This window comes from Nomascus leucogenys, chromosome 9, assembly GCF_006542625.1.
Source record: "Nomascus leucogenys isolate Asia chromosome 9, Asia_NLE_v1, whole genome shotgun sequence".
NCBI lineage: Eukaryota > Metazoa > Chordata > Mammalia > Primates > Hylobatidae > Nomascus > Nomascus leucogenys.
This window is the reverse complement of record NC_044389.1, coordinates 68,972,287-68,995,139: the sequence shown is the minus strand read 5'-3', so window position 1 is coordinate 68,995,139 and position 22,853 is coordinate 68,972,287. Positions and strand designations below refer to the sequence as shown.

At 36.3% G+C, this 22,853-nt stretch overlaps 1 protein-coding gene across 8 annotated transcripts in view; it reads left to right on the top strand.

Annotated features, from left to right (window-relative positions):
- The window catches only part of MAPK10 (mitogen-activated protein kinase 10), a 328,152-nt gene that overhangs the window by 190,050 nt on the left and 115,249 nt on the right, over positions 1-22,853 (top strand). For 7 of the 8 annotated variants that reach the window (XM_030819097.1, XM_003265855.3, XM_030819096.1 and 4 more), the window contains exon 4: positions 3,133-3,302. In XM_030819097.1, coding sequence (XP_030674957.1) covers positions 3,133-3,302 — 170 coding nt within the window. Of the gene's footprint in view, positions 1-1,410; positions 1,495-3,132; positions 3,303-22,853 lie in introns of those variants that run through there. The other variant, XM_030819095.1, reaches the window with a different exon arrangement.

Here is a 22,853-nt window from a genome sequence, read left to right as displayed (position 1 = left end):
GGAAGGCCATAAAGAGAAGCGTCACATGCATAAATACCTGGTAAAAACTATCACAAAGGGCTGAAAAACCCACAAGTTTGCATCAAGACCATCACAACCTTATGCAAAAAATGTTTCTGCAAAGACATCTGCCCAGCAACTGCCTGTCCCACTTTGGACTGGCATTACCTTTGTTATTGATCCTTGTAGCCAAGGATAATTATCTCAAAATAGTTAGATAATTATCCTCATTTTTCCTTTAAAAACCTCTGTTTTCCTTTACCTCCCGGAATACACACATAGTTTACTATGGCACATATACTGCCATTGCAATACTCTATTCCAGAATACATATTATTTTATTTCTATTATATAGAAAGAGCCTTTTTCTGCTTGGTAGTTTCTGTTTGCTTTCAGCACCTTTTTTATTCTGCAGAATGTATTATCCATACTTTAACTACTTTCTTATTTAATTGTCTTCATTCTAGACTGAACCTTATCTTTTTTTGGTTATATTTTGAGTGCCAAACCTAGTATTTGGCAAATAATATGTATATCATCAGTGTTTGTTGGGATAAACACTTCTAAATATTAAATAGGGTAGCTCTTAGAGTAAACCTGAAAGATAAGTGACATGAATTGTTAAGCTTCGTTGGTTTATTTGAATATATATTGAAATGTTGGAAAAGGAGAGACAACAAGTTGAATCAACTATGATATATTGACTGAGACCATAGCTAGAAAAGCCACAGTGAAGTCCAAAGGCACGGGGCCGTGCCACAATACAGCATTAAGTCAGGAGTCCAGAACACAAAATTCATTGACAATGATTAGTTTATACATGCAATACAGTTGAGAAAGCCACACTTCCAAAGTGAAGTGAATAAATAAGGGAAGGGGAGATATATTATCTAGGTTTGGTGAGGCTAGCGTGTGTTAAAGATTTTGTGTGTGGTCAGAAACAGAATATTAAAAGATATAAGGAAGGGTCAGAACATGACAAATGGCAAGTTAGGCACTTCGTTCATCCCAAATTAAACTTGACAGATGAATTCATTTTATATTCTAGCTCCAGTTGCTTTTTAACCTTTCTTAGCCAGGAAAAAAAGCAGGGCTTTATTCAGGCTGTTCTACTCATATGCCAAAAAGTCTAGAGTAGAAATGGACCATGGTGTGGAGAGCAGTTCCTGGTACTGTGGTTGAAATCAAGGATTGTTTAAAGACTAATGTTCTTGTTTCTGCCACTGTCCACACCCATTGTCTAAATTCTAAACCCTGTTGTTGTCTCCTTGAATAGGCTTGCAATGTCCTGATTTTTAATAGTCTTGTTTAATTCCCTATCTCATGCTCCACAAACTGCTTTCTTGATTTCAGACCTTTTATTATTGCATTTGCAGATCACTTGAATTTTTGGTTTCCTGTCCAAGCAACATAAGTTCCTATAAGTCCACTCTATTCTTTGAGGTCTTAGTGCATTTGCAGTGAATGCTGACACCATATCCGATGCAATCATAGGTTGGTGCCTGTCACACATATTCTACTTTCAAGTCTGTCTCAGTCTTACCTGGAGGCCTCAAGATCCTAGCACTGGATTTGTAGGTTTTGCCACCCGTGTTCACGTGGGCTCCACTGTATTCTCATTTACATCACTGATGCTGCTTGGGTCCCTTTCTAAGGGAATATGGGGAAAATTAGATAGTACTTCTATTTCAAGTTTTTATTTAGAGATGAAATGCCAAAACTTTGCAGGAAAAATAGTTTTATTATCAATCCAGAGGTTCAGAGCCTAAGGAGATTTAAATCTTTCAAATTATATCAGAATTCGATTCTCAGAAAAGTTAGTGTATGTTAAAATTATACAAAAAGACTTTGGTTTAGATTCTGGACTCAAAACATTATAGGCAGATTTTTCACTAGTTAAAGCTTTGGCAGGACACTCACAAGTTGTGAGGTATGTGAGAAATTATTCATTGCGTGGGAATGTCTCACATCTCACTTCTTGTAGGACAACCAGCATTCTTTGACAAACCAAATCAATCTAAACTGTACCTATCCCCTTATTGTGGCATTTTAAAACCTGCCCACAAATCTCCTAAATGCCCCAAATGGGTCAAAACCACCTTTAATGAGAATCACTGGCATAGATTGTTTAATTTTCAGTCACTGGGATTGGGAAGGAACCCACAGAAAATGTGGGTGCTTAAAACCTGAACAAAATCAGCAAGAAGGGCGACTGCTGGGAAGGCATCCACCAGTGTATGCCACAGGAATGGGCTAGATGATATTCTGTGAGGTCCCTTCTAGTTATAGAATTCTTACTATTTGTCGTAAGTACAATATAAGATCATTTGTGGATAAATAATCACAGGTAATGGATATTTATATTATACATATGTATTATAGTTCAAAATTTTAAAGACAGATTCATCAATTACTAAATATAATTGATAGATGAACTTCTCTTAAAAATAAACAAAAAATACAACAATTAAGATATTTAAAATCTAAGCTTCCAAAAAACAAAGTGTCATATGGTATTTTAGAATAATATTAATTCAAACAAAAATTTTGCTATGCTTAATTCAGAACAATAGCATTTGTGATATTAATGGGGACAAATGAAGTCAAGACTGTTTAATTCAAATTTACCCAATTAAAATAATTAAAACTTTACATAAGTTTGTATCTTAGTTCTTTCTGAGGAAAGGTTATAGGTACAATTTTTTATCTGTTCTCATGTGACTGGTATAATGGGTGACCAGTGATCATCTTTGTCTTATTTACTTGAATCCTGAAGGATCTAATATAACCTCTGAGAACAATGCATGTTCAGTAGATATAGATGTTTATTCTATAAATGAATGTCTTTATGAGATACTTTAGAAAAGATTATGTGAATCAAATCTAAGATTAGTCTATTATAAATAGTTTTAATGATGAAATAAAACAATTTCTTTGCATTTTTTCCCCAAGCTCTTTTACTCCAGGTAATCTTGCATGGACTGTTACATGTTTTTTTCTATGTGAACTTCATGAACTAGATGATAGATGGCTAAGTGTTTAGTAATCATTAAAAGAACAAGTTTCTGTACATCTCATTATCATTCTGCCTGTTCACTTGCCTCATGTTTTTGCTGTTCTTCTTTTTGACAGGGATTCGACAAACAAGTGGATGTGTCATATATTGCCAAACATTACAACATGAGCAAAAGCAAAGTTGACAACCAGTTCTACAGTGTGGAAGTGGGAGACTCAACCTTCACAGTTCTCAAGCGCTACCAGAATCTAAAGCCTATTGGCTCTGGGGCTCAGGGCATAGTTTGGTAAGCAGAATGGATTTGCTGTATTTTTAACGGGAACATACCGTGTGCAACTACTAGACACAAACACACAAACAAAATCCCCAAAATAAGTAGCATCATTTGGGAGGGAAAAATAATCCTACTGAAGAAAACAATAACATTATGAGCATTACGTTTAATTTATTACCCACTTGCTAACAATATGTACAGCTTGGCTTGTGACATGTTTTTTTTGGTCACAGAAAGAAAGTTATTACACAAGAATCATAAAGAAATAAAGAGAACCAGAGATTTCTAGCAGTTGCTAATGTATTTCTAGAGTTTTATTTGTTGCACAGCAAGATATGAGGGAACATGTCTTAAGATAACAGCAAATAAAACTCCTTACATGCTAGAGAGGAATAAAAGCTATTTCAAATGTTTCTGTAACTTTTCAAATTCAGTGTTTGAAACTGAGTTACCTATTTAGAAAAAGTAGTATTTTAAAAATGTTTGCCTCATGTTTCCAAAATGGGAAGATCCTGGGCTGCTTAGTAACCGTTCTTTTATGACATTTTTGAGTAGCTAATTAAAATTATGACAAATCTAGATCTGATTTACCTAAGACTCTTGCAAAATTCATGATATCAGGTTAATTGATAAGCATTTCTTTTACACAGTTTTAAGTTGTTATGTCACAACCAAGTGTATTTAATATAAACTTATTAGTATAATAATTTTTAATCTTTCTGATGGCTCACACAGATAAGTAAAAATTCAGGACATGTACCCTGAATATGTATATTTATATATGTATATTTATTTATAAAGGATATTTATTTATACAATATATTTATTTATTACTGCTACATTCATAATGTCCATTTAAAAACACAAACACTTTTAAGGGATGAGATGAATTTACAGCAAATCACCATAAACTTAACCACTTTCTGGCTGATCTTACAGTTCTGTAGGTCAGAAGTCCTACAAGATTTCATTTTAGCCCAGTGGGGCTAAAATCAAGATGGTGGCAGGCTGGGTTCCTTTCTGGAGGTGCTGGAGGAGAATCTATTTCCCTGATCATTTGAATTGTTGGCAGATTTCAATTCCTTGCAGTTGTGATTAAAAAAAAAAAAGAAAAAGAGGTTTAAAATTTAAAATATTTTAAATGTTTTAAAGTTTGTGTTTAAGTGGCAAAGTTTATGGTGATTTGCTATGCTAGCAATACTAATGCACATGGTGTAGTAAAGATTCTAATATTAAGACAATTGCTGTAACTCTCCTAAATTTACCAGTGGCAGGAGAAAAGAGTAGTTTCTGGCTACCTTTCTTGATGGAAAATTGTAGAATATTAGCATGAGAAAGTTTTCCTGACTAAGATTCTCAGTCCAGAAACTCAAATATTCATTGGGATAGTTTCATTTTCCTTTGAAAAGATATGTCACAGTTTTGTGGCAGTGAAACTGAGTACTGTCAGTGAAAGAAAACTGATAGACCTTTAATGACTCAAAAATAGATCCAAAGCAGCATTTTGCTCAGGAAGTTAACAGATTATCACAGAAAGATTTGAACATTTTCTAATAATTTTGTAGTATGTTTTATAGGATATTTTGGGCCTCTCTCCTTTCTACAGGGTGGAAGTTATCTTTGGCTTAGGTATAGATACTGCAAAATTTTTTATATTGCCTTTTTCAACTGTGAGCTCATCCGCCTCTCTTACATCAAATGCATCCATTCCCAGACATGCTTCTGAAATCCACAGACCTTTTCTATGTGCACAACTGTCAAGAGTGCATAATATCTTGAATGTTCCATGTAATCCTGAGTATAGTGACTGGTTCAAACTGGAAACTGGGCATGTCTGAGATCTCTGATGGACAGACAAACTGAAACATATCATTAATTTATTTTGCCTTATTTTCTTTGGAGCAGAAATACAACATGGAGGAAAAAATTACAAAACAGATATCATTTTTGTCCATGTGTCACCACATGTAATTTTGCATGTGTATGCAAGAGAAATTCTGCTTTTCAAGCATAAATATTGGCATATGGATACCTATTATGTCACAGAATCTCCATCCTCCTAACTTGTTTGAAATGGAGTCTCATTTCTACTGTTCTGGTTACCTTAAACTTGTTACTGGGTTTTTACAATCTTTTTCCCCACTTTAGACTGTTTTATTTCTTACTTATCAGCATGGGGAAAAAGGTAATACTAAAATATCTTCAAAAGAAGTTATTACTATACTATATTTCATTTACCATTGATGATAGGTCAAAAATGTCAATGTTGAGCGCGATTAAACAAAAGCTACTATGAAATATTGGGAAAAAATGAAATTTTTCCTTCTGCCTTTGAGGGAAAGAGAAGATTATCTGTTGAAGCAGAAACAATGAGAATTATCCTGCTTCACTGTGTGAGCTGAGAAGTTCTCTACAGCGTCGTAGGTGGGGAATTGTAGAATAATCTGCAAGATGAACTTTTAGCAACAGTGGTCAGGATCCAGAAGAGCAAATCATTCAGAACATTTTTCCAATCATCAGAAGAGGGTCTCATTAGCGTTTTTTCTGTTACCAACTCCAGAACAAAAACAAGCATGGGAAGAAATCAACAGTAGGGGTTTCATTGTTTTCACTCACATCTATCCTGCTGTTTCTTGCCAAGCCAAGGAACATTTTCTACTTTCTCATTTCTCTCTCTAAAGATGATTCAAATGGACAGCCAAAGTGGTGGCAAAAGTTAACGACTAAGTTTAGCAGAGACGACTTGCCAAGGCTTGTCTGCTCTTTAACTGAAAAGAGCTGATTGTATGGTTTTAAATGAAAGGAAGTGAAGCCATATTATTTCTGTCTTGGTGGTGTTACACACCATCAGCTTGTAAGTGGTCACAGTTCAATTTTGCAAGATGATGTTAGGCAGGATATTTACAGCAAACTGTAAGATTAATACAATTCTAAGATAAAATCATAGAATTGTAAAATATCTGTGCCTTGAAAATTAAGTATTTAAAAATAAGATGATACATTTTATGTTAACCAACCTTTAAAAAAATTCCACTTGGAGCTAGAGGATGGCATTTAATTAAAGTTGAAATAATCATAGTTATAAGATGCCCTGGAAATAATCCAATGAATTGGTTTATCTTAAATGGAATATATATCCATATATATGTATACGTACAGTAGTCCCCCCGTATTTGTGGTTTAGCTTTCTGTGGTTTCAGTTACACATGATCAACTAGGATACGAAAATATTAAATGGAAAATTCCAGAAATACTTTGTAAGTTTTAAATTGTACACCATTCTGAAATCTTGCCCTGTCTCACTCTATCTCATCCCATCCTTCTGGGGATGTGACTCATCCCTTTGTGTAGCATATCCAGGCTGTCTATGATACACCTGTTAGTCACTTAGTGGCAGTCACAGTTATCAGAGCAACTGTTGCAATATTGCAGTGCTTGCGTTCAAATTATTCTTATTTTAATTAATGATGGCTCCAAAATACAAAAGTAGTGATGCTGGCAATTTGGATGCAGTAAAGTGCTTCCTTTAAGTTAAAAAGTGAAAGTTCTCAACTTAATGAGGAAAGAACAAAAATCTTACACTGAGATTGCTAATGTCTTCAGAAAGAATGAATCTTCTATTTATGAAATTTGAAAAGTGTGTTATTTCAGTTGTTCTGTGTATTATTCTTGTCAATCCCCTACCATGGTTAATTTACAAATTAAACTTTATCATAGGCATATATGTGTAGGAAAAAACATGGTATATATAGAGTTCACTATTATCCACTGGAGGTCTTGGAATGCATCTGCCTCAGACAAGGGGGTACTACTGTAATGAATATGTAATACCAACATATGATTATTATATATTATATATACATACATATTAATCCAGTGGCTTAGTTTATCTTAATTGGTTAGGTATCATATATGTTATTTTAAATATTATATAGATGATATATTAGAATATATATCTTTTTGTTTTGCACAAAAATTTGAAAAATCATTTCTGGTGAATGTCCTTCAATAAGTGGTCTGCAGCAACAAGACTATGCAGATAAACAATTTAAGATATAAATTGCCAGGCATGTTCAGCAGAACCTCAGGTGTTCACATATTCTTCTTTGAAAAAAAGTTCCCCATTTTAAATGTGCTCATTTTCATTTAAAAAAAGACACTATTTACTCTGATGTGTTTAGCAGCTTTTTCCATGTTGATGATGAATTTGATTTCCTCCATCTGCACTCTGATTTAATCACCCTTGGACTAATAACATCCATCCACAAAATGATTGGAAGAGGTTGGGAACATCTTCCCTAAGGGGCTGGTAAATATGCACCAGAACAAAAGTGATTGAAACTTGGCCATGTTAGGGTGCATGACAGAAAGGTATTTAATATATATTTCTTGCTGATAAAAATTACGAGAAAAATTGATGAAGTTCTCAGGATTCTGTTAAAATTTGCATATTTAAATATTATAGATTCAATTGCCAGTACTTTAAGATACCTTATATTATCATCTTTAGTAATTATAGTTACAAATAAACTTATGTCCAACAAATAATTTTTTTCCCGTTGTGGTTTATCACTGATAGCTTTTAACTTTCAGTCTTTCAGAATCTAGGTTTACTTATCTGTAAAATGGAGATAATATTATCCCATAGGACTCAGGAGAGTACAAATCAAGCTAGATACATAAAATTGCTTTATAAATCTGAAATTGTCGTGACTTTTAGTAGATTCAAGAAAGGTAGGCTTATGATTCTTTTTCTTAACAATGGAAAATTGTAAAGGTCAGCACATGTAACCTAGGAAAATGCCTGATGGTAACAGTTGCTTCATCATCACACTGTGTATATTATATACATACTACAGTTAAGAACATGGGATTTAATAAAATAACTTTACTAATACTCCATCATGGAAGCTGGCAAAGAAGCATTTGAACTTTTTTTCCCCTATCTTTCATCCAGGGCTTCAGTTAACCATTATTATTTACAATATGTTAGTTGTAAACATTAGTTTTTAAATCTGCAACACAATTTCACAGGGCCAGCTAACCATCTTTAAGCACAGAATATGGATGGGAGCATCTTATGGTTATGAGGTTGGTGACATGAAGAGAGATGGGTAAGATCATCCAGAGGGTTTTCCAAAGCATCATGCTTCCTCAATAATACAAAACAGACTTGATCAGTGGGGCCCAGATGATTTTATTTTGTTTCTGCAAACATTACTCAAGCTCTTGTGGCACATTTCTCTTGAGTTTCTAATGAGCCATTATGCTAAATGACACAGATTTAATCACACATTTCCATTTAGCCCCTGACCAGTGGAAATGATTATCCTCTCATGTACATCTGGAATATCAGCATATTCTTCATCCCTGGCATTTTCCATTAATTTTAAAATTTTGGACCCTTAATCGCAACCTCCTTGAAATAATGAACATTGAGCTTCAAATACTGTCTTTTATACATGTAGCAAGTTTAAGGTGGTGATGGCCCAGCGGAATAGGACAGAATTAGACACTGTATTCTTCCACATTTTGCTGTTCTCCTAGGCCTCTTTGCACAGTACAGGCCACAAATATTTATTTACCATATTTCTCAATTGATCAATAAGACTGGTAAATGTCATTTTTTTCCTTTACCAAGAAAATGTGGTATTTTGGAAAACAGTATGTAGAAGTTTGATGGCAGTATATTTACAGAAAAAACAATTATACATATATGTAATATCCACATTTCTATGTGTCAACCATAAATTATGTATGTGTCTTTATGTATAAATATTTAATTGTTGATGTGATAGCTAATGCTGAAGGGGTTGGTAATTCATAATCTTAAAAATTATATTTGGCTTTGGAATGTATTGTGGACATTTATTCTGAATTCTGTCATTCTTCAGTTAATTTGTAATTAACTTACATCCCTGTAGTAAAAACTGACAGCAAGAGTTTATAGCCTGGAAGCACTTTTCTTGGCAGATTTGAAAAATAGTCATTTAAATTTCCATAGATAATTATTCACTTACAGATGATTGAGTCTTTTCTGTAAATGCTAATGTCCCTATTAGAAGAGATAATTAGTAAATACATTATTTATTTTTCAGTTTCAACTTCCATCCTAAAGATTAAATAGTTAAGTGATGCTGGTTCTTATTTTTTTTAGAAATTGTCTTTTACGGCATCAGTGGATATTTTCATTGCCGAAGTAAAGTCAGTTTATAGTCCATATACTATTTTTTCAGATTAATCCTGATTGTCAGGATTAAAATGTATCCATGGTTATGTTAAAAAGTAACCTACAGCCCAAATATAAATATCTAACTAGTTAATCTAGCACCATCCAGTGCATCTTGGAAAAGCCAAAATTCCTCACAGAAAGGAGGCAGTTTGATCAGTTAAATTAAATTATGCTAAATAACAGATGGCAATGGCTGTCCCTCAGATTCTGGGAAGCATTCTCATTTACTGCTCTAAGAGACCTGTGCATTCCATCTGTAGATAAGCTGGCTTCGTTGTTTTTTTTTTAAAAAGATAGTAGGTATGTGTTATAAATTTTGTAACTAAAAATACCAAGGCTTAGAGGAGCTTTTTATAAAGCTCAGAGGGAAGGTAGTTGGCCCTTCTCTCTACTAAGTCATACTTGTGGCCTGTTACAGCATCACTTTCTGTTTATAGAGTCTGAGCTGTCTTGCTAATCATGGATTTGAATGTGGGGGCTGAGGACAAAGGAAGCCATCTTTTAGTGTGGAAGATGGAGTGACAGCCCTATCATTCCCTTTGTGTGCTCTCTGCCTCCCCTGTGATGGAATTTAAATTTATTTAAAATATTTGACCTTGTCAAGTAAGTTTCACCTTACATGTCCAAAGTTATGAATCCAGCATTGAGCCATTGCATTTTAAGCTTCTGTGTATGACGGGAGAATCTAAATTATCATCAGGGAAGGTACTCAGTCACTTCATTTGACATTTCTTTTATTTAAATACACGTACCTTAGGGTTCCTGTGCTATGCTCTTCTTCATTTCTATTCTTCTTTATTTTTTATCATTAAAAACATTTTTCACAGATTTTAATATGTCCATTCATAAAATCAAGATTTCACTCTCAATCCAGGGAAATGCAACCCCAAATATATTTTTAAAAGTTTTCCTTTGGGTTCACCAAGGACATCAGAATGTGGACGGGAAGTGTGCACCCTGCACAAGAGGACTGAGATGAGGGACTTGTATGGGCTGAACTCCAGCCTGGGCTCTACCTGTGGACCCTGATACATGGTCACCTTCGCCTTGAGGAGCTGCTTTTTCTCACACCCACACCAGATGGGCTAGCAGCAAATATTAAATGAATGAACTTTAGATTTGAAGTGACCATGACAGAAACTCAGTTTAACTAGCAAAAATATAAGTTGGAAAATACTTAGTTTACAGAAGATCTAATACATCTAGGCTGTTAAATAATTCACTGGCATGATGATTTAAAACACCTGAAGAAAATGGAAATAATCAGGGAACAGAGGAAAATTATAAGCCAAATTGTTGTCATGTTAACATTGTCCCTCCTCTTCAGTGACCCTGCTTCTCTCATCCCTTTTCCCTCCCTACATCTTTGTATGGACATCTCTCTTTCAAGGCCTCCCTGTTCTTTGAAGCTGTCACACTCCTGCTGGATTAACTTTTTCACTATCCAGCCAGGAACCACGAAGAGTGATTTCAGACACTCTCAGATGCTCTTTATTTTCTCACCTCCTTGTCCTCTGCAGCTTTGTTTTCCAAACTCTCATCCGGATCAGCCCAAGTGGCTGTTTTCTCTGCTCCTGCTGGAAGGCTGAGCCCAGCTGGAGGAATGATATAATCATACTGATTTCCTCCATTATAAGTTTATGAGCTTCATCCTCAGCTGGGCCCTTGTTCCTGCTCAGCAACCATTTTGCATATGTGTCTCGTCAGCTCCCCAGCCATTTCCCAAGGCGGCTGTTACAATCCTTTTACAACTTTCATGAAAGCTCCCAATTCCACTTCACCAGCAGCATTCTTTACAGTAGGTCTTACCTCCTACTTCCCTGAGAAAGCAGATGGACTCAGGCATGTAAACTCTCAGTTTCCCCTTCAACCTCCTGTCATCTCCAGTCTTCCCTGCCCAGTTCCCTCATGAGGAACACCGTCAGGCTGGCCGCCCACCTGTGTTCTTGATTCCATCTCCACCCTTGGGACCTATTAGTTTTTGTCTGTCTTGCATTGACTGATGCTTCTTCTCCCCTGCCTATGGACGACCTCTCACCAAATTCTCATCTACAAAAAAGTTATTTAGAATGTGCCTACCCCTCAAACAACCCCTCTTTCTCTCCTTCCCTCATCATCACACTTCTTGATAGTCTGAAGTTAATGCCTCCACATACCTTTTCAGTTCTCATTTTACGAGCAGTTCCAATTCTTTTTTTTTTTTTTTTTTTTTTTTTTTGAGACGGAGTCTCACTCTATCGCCCAGGCTGGAGTGCAGTGGTGCGATCTCGGCTCACTGCAAGCTCCACCTCCCTGTTTCTTGCCATTCTCCTGTCTCAGCCTACCGCGTAGCTGGGACTACAGGCGCCCACCACCACACTCTGCTATTGTTTTGGTATTTTTAGTAGAGACAGGGTTTCACTGTGTTAGCCAGGATGGTCTCGATCTCCTGACCTCGTGATCTGCCCGTCTCGGCCTCTCAAAGTGCTGGGATTACAGGCGTGAGCCACCGTGCCCGGCCAAGCAGTTCCAATTCTATCACATTACCCCTGTGGAGGAGGATGCTCTGGGGAGGCAACCATCGACCTCCTAAGTGGCTAATCCATTGGCTTCTTTTTCAGCTGTCATTATTATTATTTTTATTTCAATGGCTTGTGAAGTACAAGTGAGATTTTTTTTTGTTATATGGATGAATTATATAGTGGTGAATTCTGAAATTTTAGTGCACCCATCACCCAAGTGGTGTACACGTTACCTAATGTGTAGTTTTTTATCCCTTGACCTCCTCCTATGCTTTTTCTCCTGAGTCTCTGAAGTCCATTATATCACTCTGTATGCCTTTGTGTACTCACAGCTTAGCTTCCACTTTTAAGTAAGAACATACAATATTTGGTTTAACATTCCTATGTTACTTCACTTAGAATAATGGCCTTCAGCTCCATTGAAGTTACTGCAAAAGACATTTCATTCCTTTTAATGGCTGAGTGGTATTCCATGGTGTATATACCACATTTGCTTTATCTACCCATCAGTCAATGGGCACTTGGGTTGGTTCCACATCTTTGCAATTATGAATTCTTTGGCTCCTGTTTTTTACTTTTCTGTAATATCTGGAAATGTTAACTATCCAATTCTTCTTGAATTCTATCTTCTTTTGAATTTTAAGCTAAGAATTTAAAAAATCTGTGGCTCATTTGGAATGGGATGGACTGGCCAGCATACTTAGGGCTGCGAAAGGCCGTGGTTAGAGTGCAGACTCTGAGATCCTGGCTCCCTCTTACCTGTGTGGGATCTCAGGAACTTTATCTGAAGATGCGTCTGGAAGAAATAACTATGTATGTATAGAATTGCTGTTAAAGCAAACTAAATCAGTTAATACAGTGCCTGGATTTACTTAGTAGTCAATGCCTGTTAGTTTTCGTTATTGTAGCTGGCCTGGGTTATGGCCGGATTCTCAGAGGTTGGTTTGATTAGGGAACTGTCTTTTCTTGTTCAATGTTCAGCATGCCAGTAAAATAATCCAATCCAGGCTGGGTGCGGTGACTCACGCCTGTAATCCTAGCACTTTGGCAGGCCGAGGTGGGTGTATCACCTGAGGTCGGGCGTTCAAGACCAGCCTGGCTAACATGGCGACATCTCTTTCTACTAAAAAATACAAAAATTAGCCAGGCGTGGTGGTGGGTGCCTATAATCCCAGCTACTTGCAGGGCTGAGGCAGGAGAATCGCTTGAACCTGGGGGGCGGAGGCTGCAGTGAGCTGACTTTGCAGCACTTCACTCCAGCCTGGGCAAAAGAATGAAACTCCATCAAAAAAATAAATAAATAAATAAATAAATCCAATCCAAAGCCACTGAGGCCAAGATTTGAATTGGTGGCCAGAGCAAAAGGAACCAGAAAGACAGGTACTAATTTTCAAGCCTAATGAGAATGAGATTCTAAATGAGAGAAGGAAGGCAAAACCCAAGAACCAGGCCAGAACTGGATCAAAGTGGGATAAATTCAGGAACAATGGAATGAATCTAGCACGAATGTCATGAATATTATTGGCTGGTGGGTGAGTGTTAGTGCTATTAGACTAGGTTGAAGCCAACTGTTTCCTGGTGCCCTCCTACCTCTATGGTCAATCATTATCTAACCCTTTTATTGATCGTCTGTCTCTACCCTTCAAATATTTGTATTTTAAAAGTGTTCTTCCTCCTTTGGGCTTGCATTTTTCACAGTTCAATGCCTGATGTCTTCTGTCTTTTGGCTATACTTTACTTCTAAGCTCTTGGTCCATGAATTATTTCTGTACTCTTATCTCCTTCAGATTCCTCCACAGATATCTCAAATTCAGCATGCCCAATATAATTTTATGATCATCTACTCAAACTTGCCCTTCACGATGTATTTCTTATTTGAGGATTGCTATCCCTTCAGTTGCCTCAGTTAAAAATTACAGAGTCATAGTTTCCTCCTTTCTCTTTCCAGATTGAGTCTAATTGTTTCTATTTCTGAACTATCCCTTCCTTCCATTTTAACTGCCTTTTCCAGGTCTGCATCATACCCCACTGGGCTATCATCATGGGTAGTTAAGTGATGTCCCTTTCCCCCTCTTTATCTCTTCCTCTTCTAGTCCATCTTCCATACTGCTTCTGGGTAAAGTTGCTTACACAATAAAATTCAAATATTTTGGAAGGGCATACTAGTCCTTGTTCTCAAATGTGCTGACCACATTTATGCTTTGGGTATTTATATGAAGCTATTTTCTTTCACCTGAATGCTCTTGACACGCTTGCCATTTTCCCTGGGAATCCCTGGGAAATTGCTACTCATCTTCACATTTCAGTTATAGGGTCACCTTTTCTGCAAAGTCTCAAGTCACCTTTTCTACTGCTCAGCAAAAGTAATTGCCCTCTCATCTGTATTATTATGACATGTTATACTTACATCTCTTTTGGAACTCTTTATATTTTTATTGCTGTTAAAATCTGTGTCTGCTGCTAGATGATGATCTCCTTGGGACAAGGATTCTGACTTTTTCATCCTTATAGTCTGAAGATTTCAAAAAGTGCCTGTTGCGTAATGGAAACACCTTAAATGTTAACTATTAAATTTATCAATAATGTAATGTGTATGTTTGAATGTGTATATAGTATGTATCAGATAAATAGTATGGCCCACTAATTTCAGGAGTAATACATCAAATCATAAAATGTACTAACAGAGGCTAGCATCAGCTGTAGGAAATAGATACTGTTGTATGCAAACATCAATTATTAGAATAAGTCTAGCTTTCTCTTAAATTATGCCTTTGACTAATCTGAAGAATTAGTAATATGAAAATTGATTTTTCAAATCATTTATTAAATACTATACCAATTTAAATCTGATTTGATAATAAATATCACAGATATATGGCAAATTTTAAAAGAATCATTAAAGAGTACAATCTAAGGACTTGATACAAATTTACTAAAAGTATTCTTTCATATTTTGGTGTCAATGTAAGAGAGATAACGTAGTCACTATAAGTTAATATTTATGGTATCCTTACAGAATGTATAACATTAGTATCATAAGTTTGGGAAATAAGACATGAATGTCATTGATATAGCTAAACTCAGTATTGGAGGTATATTTATTAGTGCCTTGCACATGAGGAGCTTTACTAAATTTAAAGGAGAATGAAGAAATGAAAAAAATGCAGATGATGGTTGTTGTCTAGATTCATTGTTTGTAAACTGAAATAAAGGAAAAAGACATTTGGGAGGCTGAGGCAGGCAGATCGCTTGAGACTGGAGGAGTTTGAGACCAGCCTGAGCAACATGGCAAAACCCCGTCTCTACCAACAAAAACAAAAATTAGCCAGGCATGGTGGCATGTGCCTGTGGTGTCAGTGACTCCTGCGGCTGAGGTGGGAGGATCCCTTGTGCCCAGGAGGCAGAGGTTGCAGTGAGCCATGATCGTATTACTGCACTCCAGCCTCGCTGACAGAGCAAGACACTGTCTCAAAAAAAAAAAAAAAAAAAAAAGAAAAAGAAAAATATATTAATCAAAACAAAATTAAAAATTTAATCCCATACTAAGATCACTCATAAATGCACTTTCCTTCAGTGGATATTTATTGAGTTACTGACTCATATTAGTCACTGGGCTGTGTCATAGTGATATAAAGTTGAATAGGAGGGACCAAAGATCCTACCATCTAATCAAGAGAACGACGTAATACATAAATGCCATCGCTTTTTTTGGGCTAGTTTCTTCACATCCTTCAGTTCATATACATTGGTTAGGATAATTTTGGCTGCTGTGACAAATTGACCAACAGAAAATGATAGAAGCTCAAACATAATAGAAGTGTTCTTCTCATTTATCAGGTGGAGGTGGGAGTAGATAGGGGAAAGACTTCGGTTCTATTCAGTGAGCTGAGGAGAGAGACTGATGAAAGCTCTGGCATATTCATCTTGTAACGTGTAAGGGCTCCAAACAGCCAGAAGCATGGAGCCACTTCTGTGGGCCAGGCCTGGAAGTGGTGCGTTTCCCTTTAGCTCACATTCCACCTGCTAGAACTCTGTTAAATTAAGGCCAAAACCTAACTGCACAGGAGGCTAGAAATGTCATCTAGTTGAGCTGTGTGCCCAAAAAAAGGAAAAAGACTAGGATTTTGCGGTCTTTGCCCTCTTTAAAATGTCTATCATCCTCCTGAATCCAGTGCCAGTGCCCCTCTGACCAGCTTCTACATAACCTTGTATTTTCACGGGGTTATTAGCATCATCACATTATTTTTACATTGTCTCCTTACATTGTCTCATTTCCCACTAGACTGTAAGCTCCATAAGGAAGACTGTCAAGCTTGCCTTCAGTTGAATTTCTAATTCTAACATAGTTCCTAGCAGAGGAGGCACTTAATAAATATTGCAGTTAAAGTTCTGATTTTCCTTTCTACATCTGTTATTCACTCTCAGCTCACTGGAATCCATTTCTATGCACTCTGCTCTGTTGAAACTGCTCTTGTTAAATTACCAGTAAACCAACCAAAATGCTAAATGCGGCAAGTAGTCTCTGGTCTCCATCTTACTGGATTTGGCACTTTGGTACTCTCTCCTCTTCAAGGTGTACTTCTTAGTTTTTCAACTGTATTTTCCCAGTTCTTAGATGGACTCCTTTTCTGTGAAATTGGTAGTGCAAAGAAGAACTCTTGGGTGTTAATAGCTTGCAACCTCAAAGGTAAAGGAAGGTCTACATTTTTTTTTAATGGCAGGAGAGCGTGTTTATTAGAGAGGAAATGCTGGATGTTATAGGTAAGGCATGTGGAGAGAAAAACAGAAAGAGAGGCTCTGAGACAGAGTAAAAGAGGAGAATGAGACAGAGAGACAGAAGAAGAAAGATACACAGAAATAGCAAGAAAGAGAGAAATAGATGACAGATGCACAATGAGGAAGAGGAAGAGAGAACACACACAGAGAGAGAGATGTAGGAACATCAAGCAGGCAGCTGAGAGACTCTCAGAGAGAAATGGAGAGACTGAAGAGACCAGAAATAATTGTTAGAGAACAATTTCGGAGGAAGCAGGATGGTACACATGGAAGTAGTTTTGAAAAGAAGCAGTAATTCTTTGTGAAACAGAAACATTGAGAAATACTATTTTTGCTTACAATAAAACATGTTTGGTATGCTGTACAATATTTCACCACTAATTTTCTAAAATCATCAAATAGAGATAGAAATTTGAATGGACCAAGAAATCTGTTGACCCTTGTGCTACATAGGAAAAAGCAATTGAAAGGAAAAGTAGAAAAAATACTAGAAAAGATCATTGGACCCAGAGTAATTTTTGTAAAATTGCCACTTTTCTGCTTCGTTGTATTTTAAGGAGGATAAAACTGGTAGAAGTGCTTTATCATTGATATCTTTTTAGTTTTTTTGTTTTGGTAAACGTATTACCAGGTAGGGAATAGAAACTTAGACTTAGTTACTATGTCCATAGTGTGCAAATTTATCCAATGTGTTCATACAGTTGTACTTATGTAACAGCTCACTATAAGTTTTTAACATTTGTATTCCTTTATTTTTGTCCTGAAAGCAAACGTGGAGTTTCTGGATCAGTGGCAGAGTATTATTACTCAAGGCAATAATTGTATCAGTTACCCATGTCTCCTTCATTCCGCTCAGTGCAATGTTATAAAAGACAGATGTTATCCTACACATGCAAAGGGATTTTTGCATTATCAAGAAGAAATTATGAATCTCAGAGTTTATATAAGGCCTGCTATACAGCTGCCACCTTGCTAAGAAGAGAGAGAGAAGGAGAGAGAGAGAGAGAGATCTAATTTTCCTAAAATAAGTATTCTCTGGGAGGAGAAAGAGAAAGTCCCTATTTTACAATCATTTGGAATGTAAATGTGTGCTCTGGGATTCATCCACTTTGAAATGAAAACAAATTTTTCTCTGGAGGTCTCTCTACACTCTTTAACTTCCAAGACTTGTCCTTTAACCAGATTCTTGCTTTGTTTGCTCAAAGAGCCCTGACAATGCAGAAATATTAAAATATCTCTATGATGTAGTATTATTATTTACGTTAATAATGTAAAATTCCAGTCTTATAAAATAATATTTCTGGATTCAAATAACCTTGTAAAATTTCTATTTAAAAATATTTTAAAATAACTGTATTATAAAAACAATTGTTTTTAACAACCCCTACTTAACTGGAACACAAGATCTTTTAATGTTTTACTTAAATCAATTTATAAGTGCACGTGCTGTGGCTATATACACATACTTGTTAAGTGTGCAGAAATCAAAGTTGCCCCCTTAAACACACCCCCAAAAAAGATATCAGTAATTTGGCACCTTTTCACAAGAATAATGCTAACTCCTCTTGTATGCATTCAAAAAGTATTTAGCAATTTAGTATGATTAATTGAAGCTATGCTGTTTTCACCCTTATTCTCTAATAAGCTTAGGATCTGATAACTATTCTCCTTGGTTATCAAAAAGCATGCCAGAGGAATTTTAGCTTTTGCCCATGTGAATTTTTTTCATATAAAATATATGTCTGGAGAATTGAAAGAATGTGCATTAACAAGATGTTGTAAAAGAAAGTCATTCTTTATTTCATGTATATTTCCTCATATGCGATGATTTCCTTGAGGTTGGGAATCACATCTATTTCATTATATTCCATTCCATTTAATACATTTTAATGAAGCACTTAATGTGTTCCAGATACTGTGTTGGATGCTTGAGCTACTGTCATGAGCAAAAGAAGACATGGTCCTCACTCTCTTTCCAAGTTTTGGTCTAGTAAATAGAATCTGGTTGTGGGTATCTATATTAGAATATACTCTGAAATGTCCTAACAAAGAGACACATAGTACAGTGACTTGAACACTTCTCTCTTCTACTGAAGTCTGAGTTCCTGCATAGTTCCAGGGAATAGGACAATTCTGTTTCACAGAAACACAGGAATCCTAACAGTGTTGTTCTGTCCACGTGACCAAAGACACTAGGGTCACATTCCAGTTTATGGAAAGAGAAAAAAAGCAAGTGGAGAGCAGGCTGTCTTTCTACAAGGATATTGATGTGGTTTAGCTGTGTCTCCACCCAAAATCTCATCTTGAATTATAATCCCCATAATCCCCACATATGAAGGGTGGGACCAGATGGAGGTAATTGGATCATGGGGACGTTTTCCCCTGTGCTGTTCTTGTGATAGTGATTAAGTCTCAGGAGATCTGATGGTGTTATAAGCATCTGGCATTTCCTCTGCTTGCACTCACTCCGTCCTGCCACCCTATGAAGAATGTGCCTGCTTCGCCTTTGCCTTCTGCCATGATTGTAAGTTTCCTGAGACCTCCCCAACAATGTGGAACTGCGAGTCAATTAAACCTCTTTCCTTTATAAATTACCCAGTATCAGGTATTTCCTCATAGCGGCATGAGAATGGACTAATACAGATATAACCTAGAAGTTGAATATTTCTCTTCTGCCCTCACCCATTGTCTTGAACCTAATCTAGCTGTAAGGAAAGCTGGGAAATATAAAGTTAGCTGAATGCCGTGTGTCTATGTAAAACTAGGGAGGTTCTTATAACCATGAGGAGGGTGGGGATGGATCTTGGGAGACCATTAGACTCTGAAATAGCAAATCTTCCATTTCTGGATCTGGTAACTGATATCCAGTCCCTCTCCTTGTTTATCTGACTTTGATGTATGGGCTTTGCTTCAAGTCAGTGTGGGTTTTATTTTTTGATCCTTCTAAATTGTGTCCCAGCCAGCTGCATTATATGGATTAGAGCCAATAGCTTCTCAAAAAATAATATAACATAATTTATATGACAAATGAATGAACTAGTGTTTTGCTAGAATGATGCAATCACCCTGTTTGTCTCCCTCACCCTGTTTTCCCAAGACCTATCACAGTGTCTTGAACATAAGAGATACTGGAAAAAAAAAACCTTCATTGAATGAATGAATGATGAATGAATCCTTTAGAATGTAAATGGATGGCTCTGGGTTTCACCTGCTTTGAAATATAAACACGTGTCTCTCTGGCAGTCTCTCTTTATTCATTCTTTAACTTCCAAGGCTTGTCCATTAACGCAGCTCCAGTTTTCTTCATTTAGCAAACCCTACCAATGCATAAACATTAGCATATCTCTCTGAGGTAGGTACTTGTTGTGGTTTGAATGTTTTGTTTTTCCCACCAAAACTCATGTTGAAATTTGATCCCTGGTGTGTGGTTGTTGGGATGTGGGGCCTAGTGGGAAGTGTTTAGGTTTTGGCGGTGGATCCCTCATTAACGTCTTGGTGCAGTTCTTATAGTAGTGAGTGAATTTTTGCTCTTGAGAGATTGGATTAATTCTTGCAGTAATGGATCAGTTCCCAAGAAAGTGGATTGTTATAAAGCCAGGATGCCCCTCAGGTTTCCTCCTCTTTGCACATGTTCACTTTCCCTTTGATGGTCTCTGCCATGTTGTGACACAGCACAAAACTCTTGCCACAAGCCAGAGCCATGCCCTGGAACTTCTCAGCCTGCAGAACCATCAGCTAAATAAACTTCTTTTCAATTACCCAGTCTCAGGTGTTCTATTATAGCAATACAAAATGGGCTAAGATAGGACTGTCATACATATTAGTAATGTAAAATTCTAGCCTTTAGCACATAAACTCATAGGCTACATTTTAGATTTAGCCTATACATTTGCTCAATGTGCATTTTTAAAAGTGTATTCTCTATCAATAAATTCTACGGAGCTTTGTTTTCTCTCATAGTCTCTGTAAAATATCCAGGTGTATACTATTGTTACCCCAGGAATGGCTTTTCTTTCTGTTTTAAGATGCTATAGCGCAATGTTAATTTCTCTTTCTTGCATTCTATAACTGATATTCTTTGCTATAATAAGAGAATGGTGTCTTAAACTTCTTCTGGCTAGAAAGAGTAAGCTACCAGTGGTGTAGAAACTGAAAACAGAATACTCCCCCACACTGAATAAAGATGTGGACTTCATGATACAATTTCCTCAGGTTAAAAAAGCTCAGGAGGTTATCTTGGGTCACTACATTTGATGCATTTGCTGTAGCTCTTTGTGTCTTGTTCAGCAGTTAACTCTCTCATGTTCACCACAGGACTATCATTTTAATATTTTTTGTAAGATACCAGTATCATCTTTTTGTAAACTATATCCTTTCTGTAAGGTAATGAATCATTCTGAGCTTGACTTGTATGTTGTGGTGTGGGTGAACTCTTTAGAACACGGTACAAGTCCTTTTAGAACCTAAGTCACAAATAAGCTGAATGACTTTGAACAAATTAATTGTATTTTTAGGCCTTAATTTCCTCATGTCTAAATAAAATGAGGGTATTAGGTATTGGTTCAATGATTAATGGCCTTTCTAGCTAAAAATTCAGTCTTGATATGTAGATTATTTGCTATTTAGAGAAATGCACAATTTGTGTTTCCTTCCTTTTTGAAAATTGCTGTTGACAAACACAGTGCTTTTGACACTTTGCAAAGTATTTATTGTGCATCTGGTAAGAAACTGAACTTGGGAGCCTGGGAAGTAATTACTAAGTCTCTAGCAGCCAATAGTTGTGTGTGCATGCATGTGTGTGCATGCGTGTGTGTGTGTGTGTGTGTATTTGCGCACACCTGCCTGTGCATACACATGTATGTGTAAATTGCAGCTGGTTGGAATCAGAATGCATACATAAATTTCCTTTAATTTGAATGACAAAGATAATATGTAATTATTACTACTAAAAGTAATATTTTTTCATTTTCCTAACTTCTTATGATTTGGAAATTTTGAAATAACTGAATGTTGTTATCAGCTTACACATCAAGTACAAGTAACAGACTGGAAAAAGTATGTGTGGTGTGTGGCAATATGATAATGAAATAGAAGGCAGGGGTGGAGACTTTAATGCAGCTTTGCAAAATCTGATTATTAATTGCTATTAATGGAGTTTGAGTTAGACATTTTCAATTTTTCAGAGAAATTTTCAGTTTCTCTGGCTGGCTAAATTAGTGGTCTATAAATATATAATGTAGTTATCACACTTCTAGTTTCCTTGAAAATATACACAGGAAGGGAATGGTTAATGAAATTAGAGCTACAGATACTTAATTTGGAGAGAGATTGGCTCTTCAGGGAGATGAAAGATATCTTCAAATATTTGAAGTCACAAGTGTCAATAAATGTGTACACTTACTCAGCTTGACTCCAGAGCACATTCACAGAATTAATAGGACTTAGATTTTGGCTCAATGTAAGAAAATAATTTTATCAGAGTGAAAGCTATTCATCATGGGTTGTCTTCCTTGTGAAGGTGTAAGCAGTTGGTGACTGATAGTTTGCATGCAAAAGATGGCCAGATGAACATTTCTTAGGAATATTGTACTTTTCATAGAATTTCTTCATTTGGTGAAATGTTGGATTAAATGAAATCTTAAATTTTCATCCCATTCTAAGATTACATATTTTTTTGTTACCTGAGAATCATTATTTATGAACTACCAATGCTTTTAAGCAAAGAATCTCTAGCCACAATGTGTCTGAGGTACTTTGATGTTCAGACTTGGAATGGGTTATCTCCTCAACTTATTTACCACATGGTCAGTAAGGACTGACTTAATCTCAGTTGGAGCCACCAGCAAGATGTCTGGCTCAACACCCAAAGTCTGAGCCGAAAGTTCTGGCTAAGTGTGATAGATTCATACATGTTAATACCCACAAAAAGAGTTTTTTAGAGTTCAAATTCTCTTCTAAACATAAAACTGTAGACACATTTCTTCGAGAAAGGTCAAGTAGTTTAGTTCTAGCTCTTGGTCATACCCTGTAAACTGTTTTGGCTGTAGGCATTAA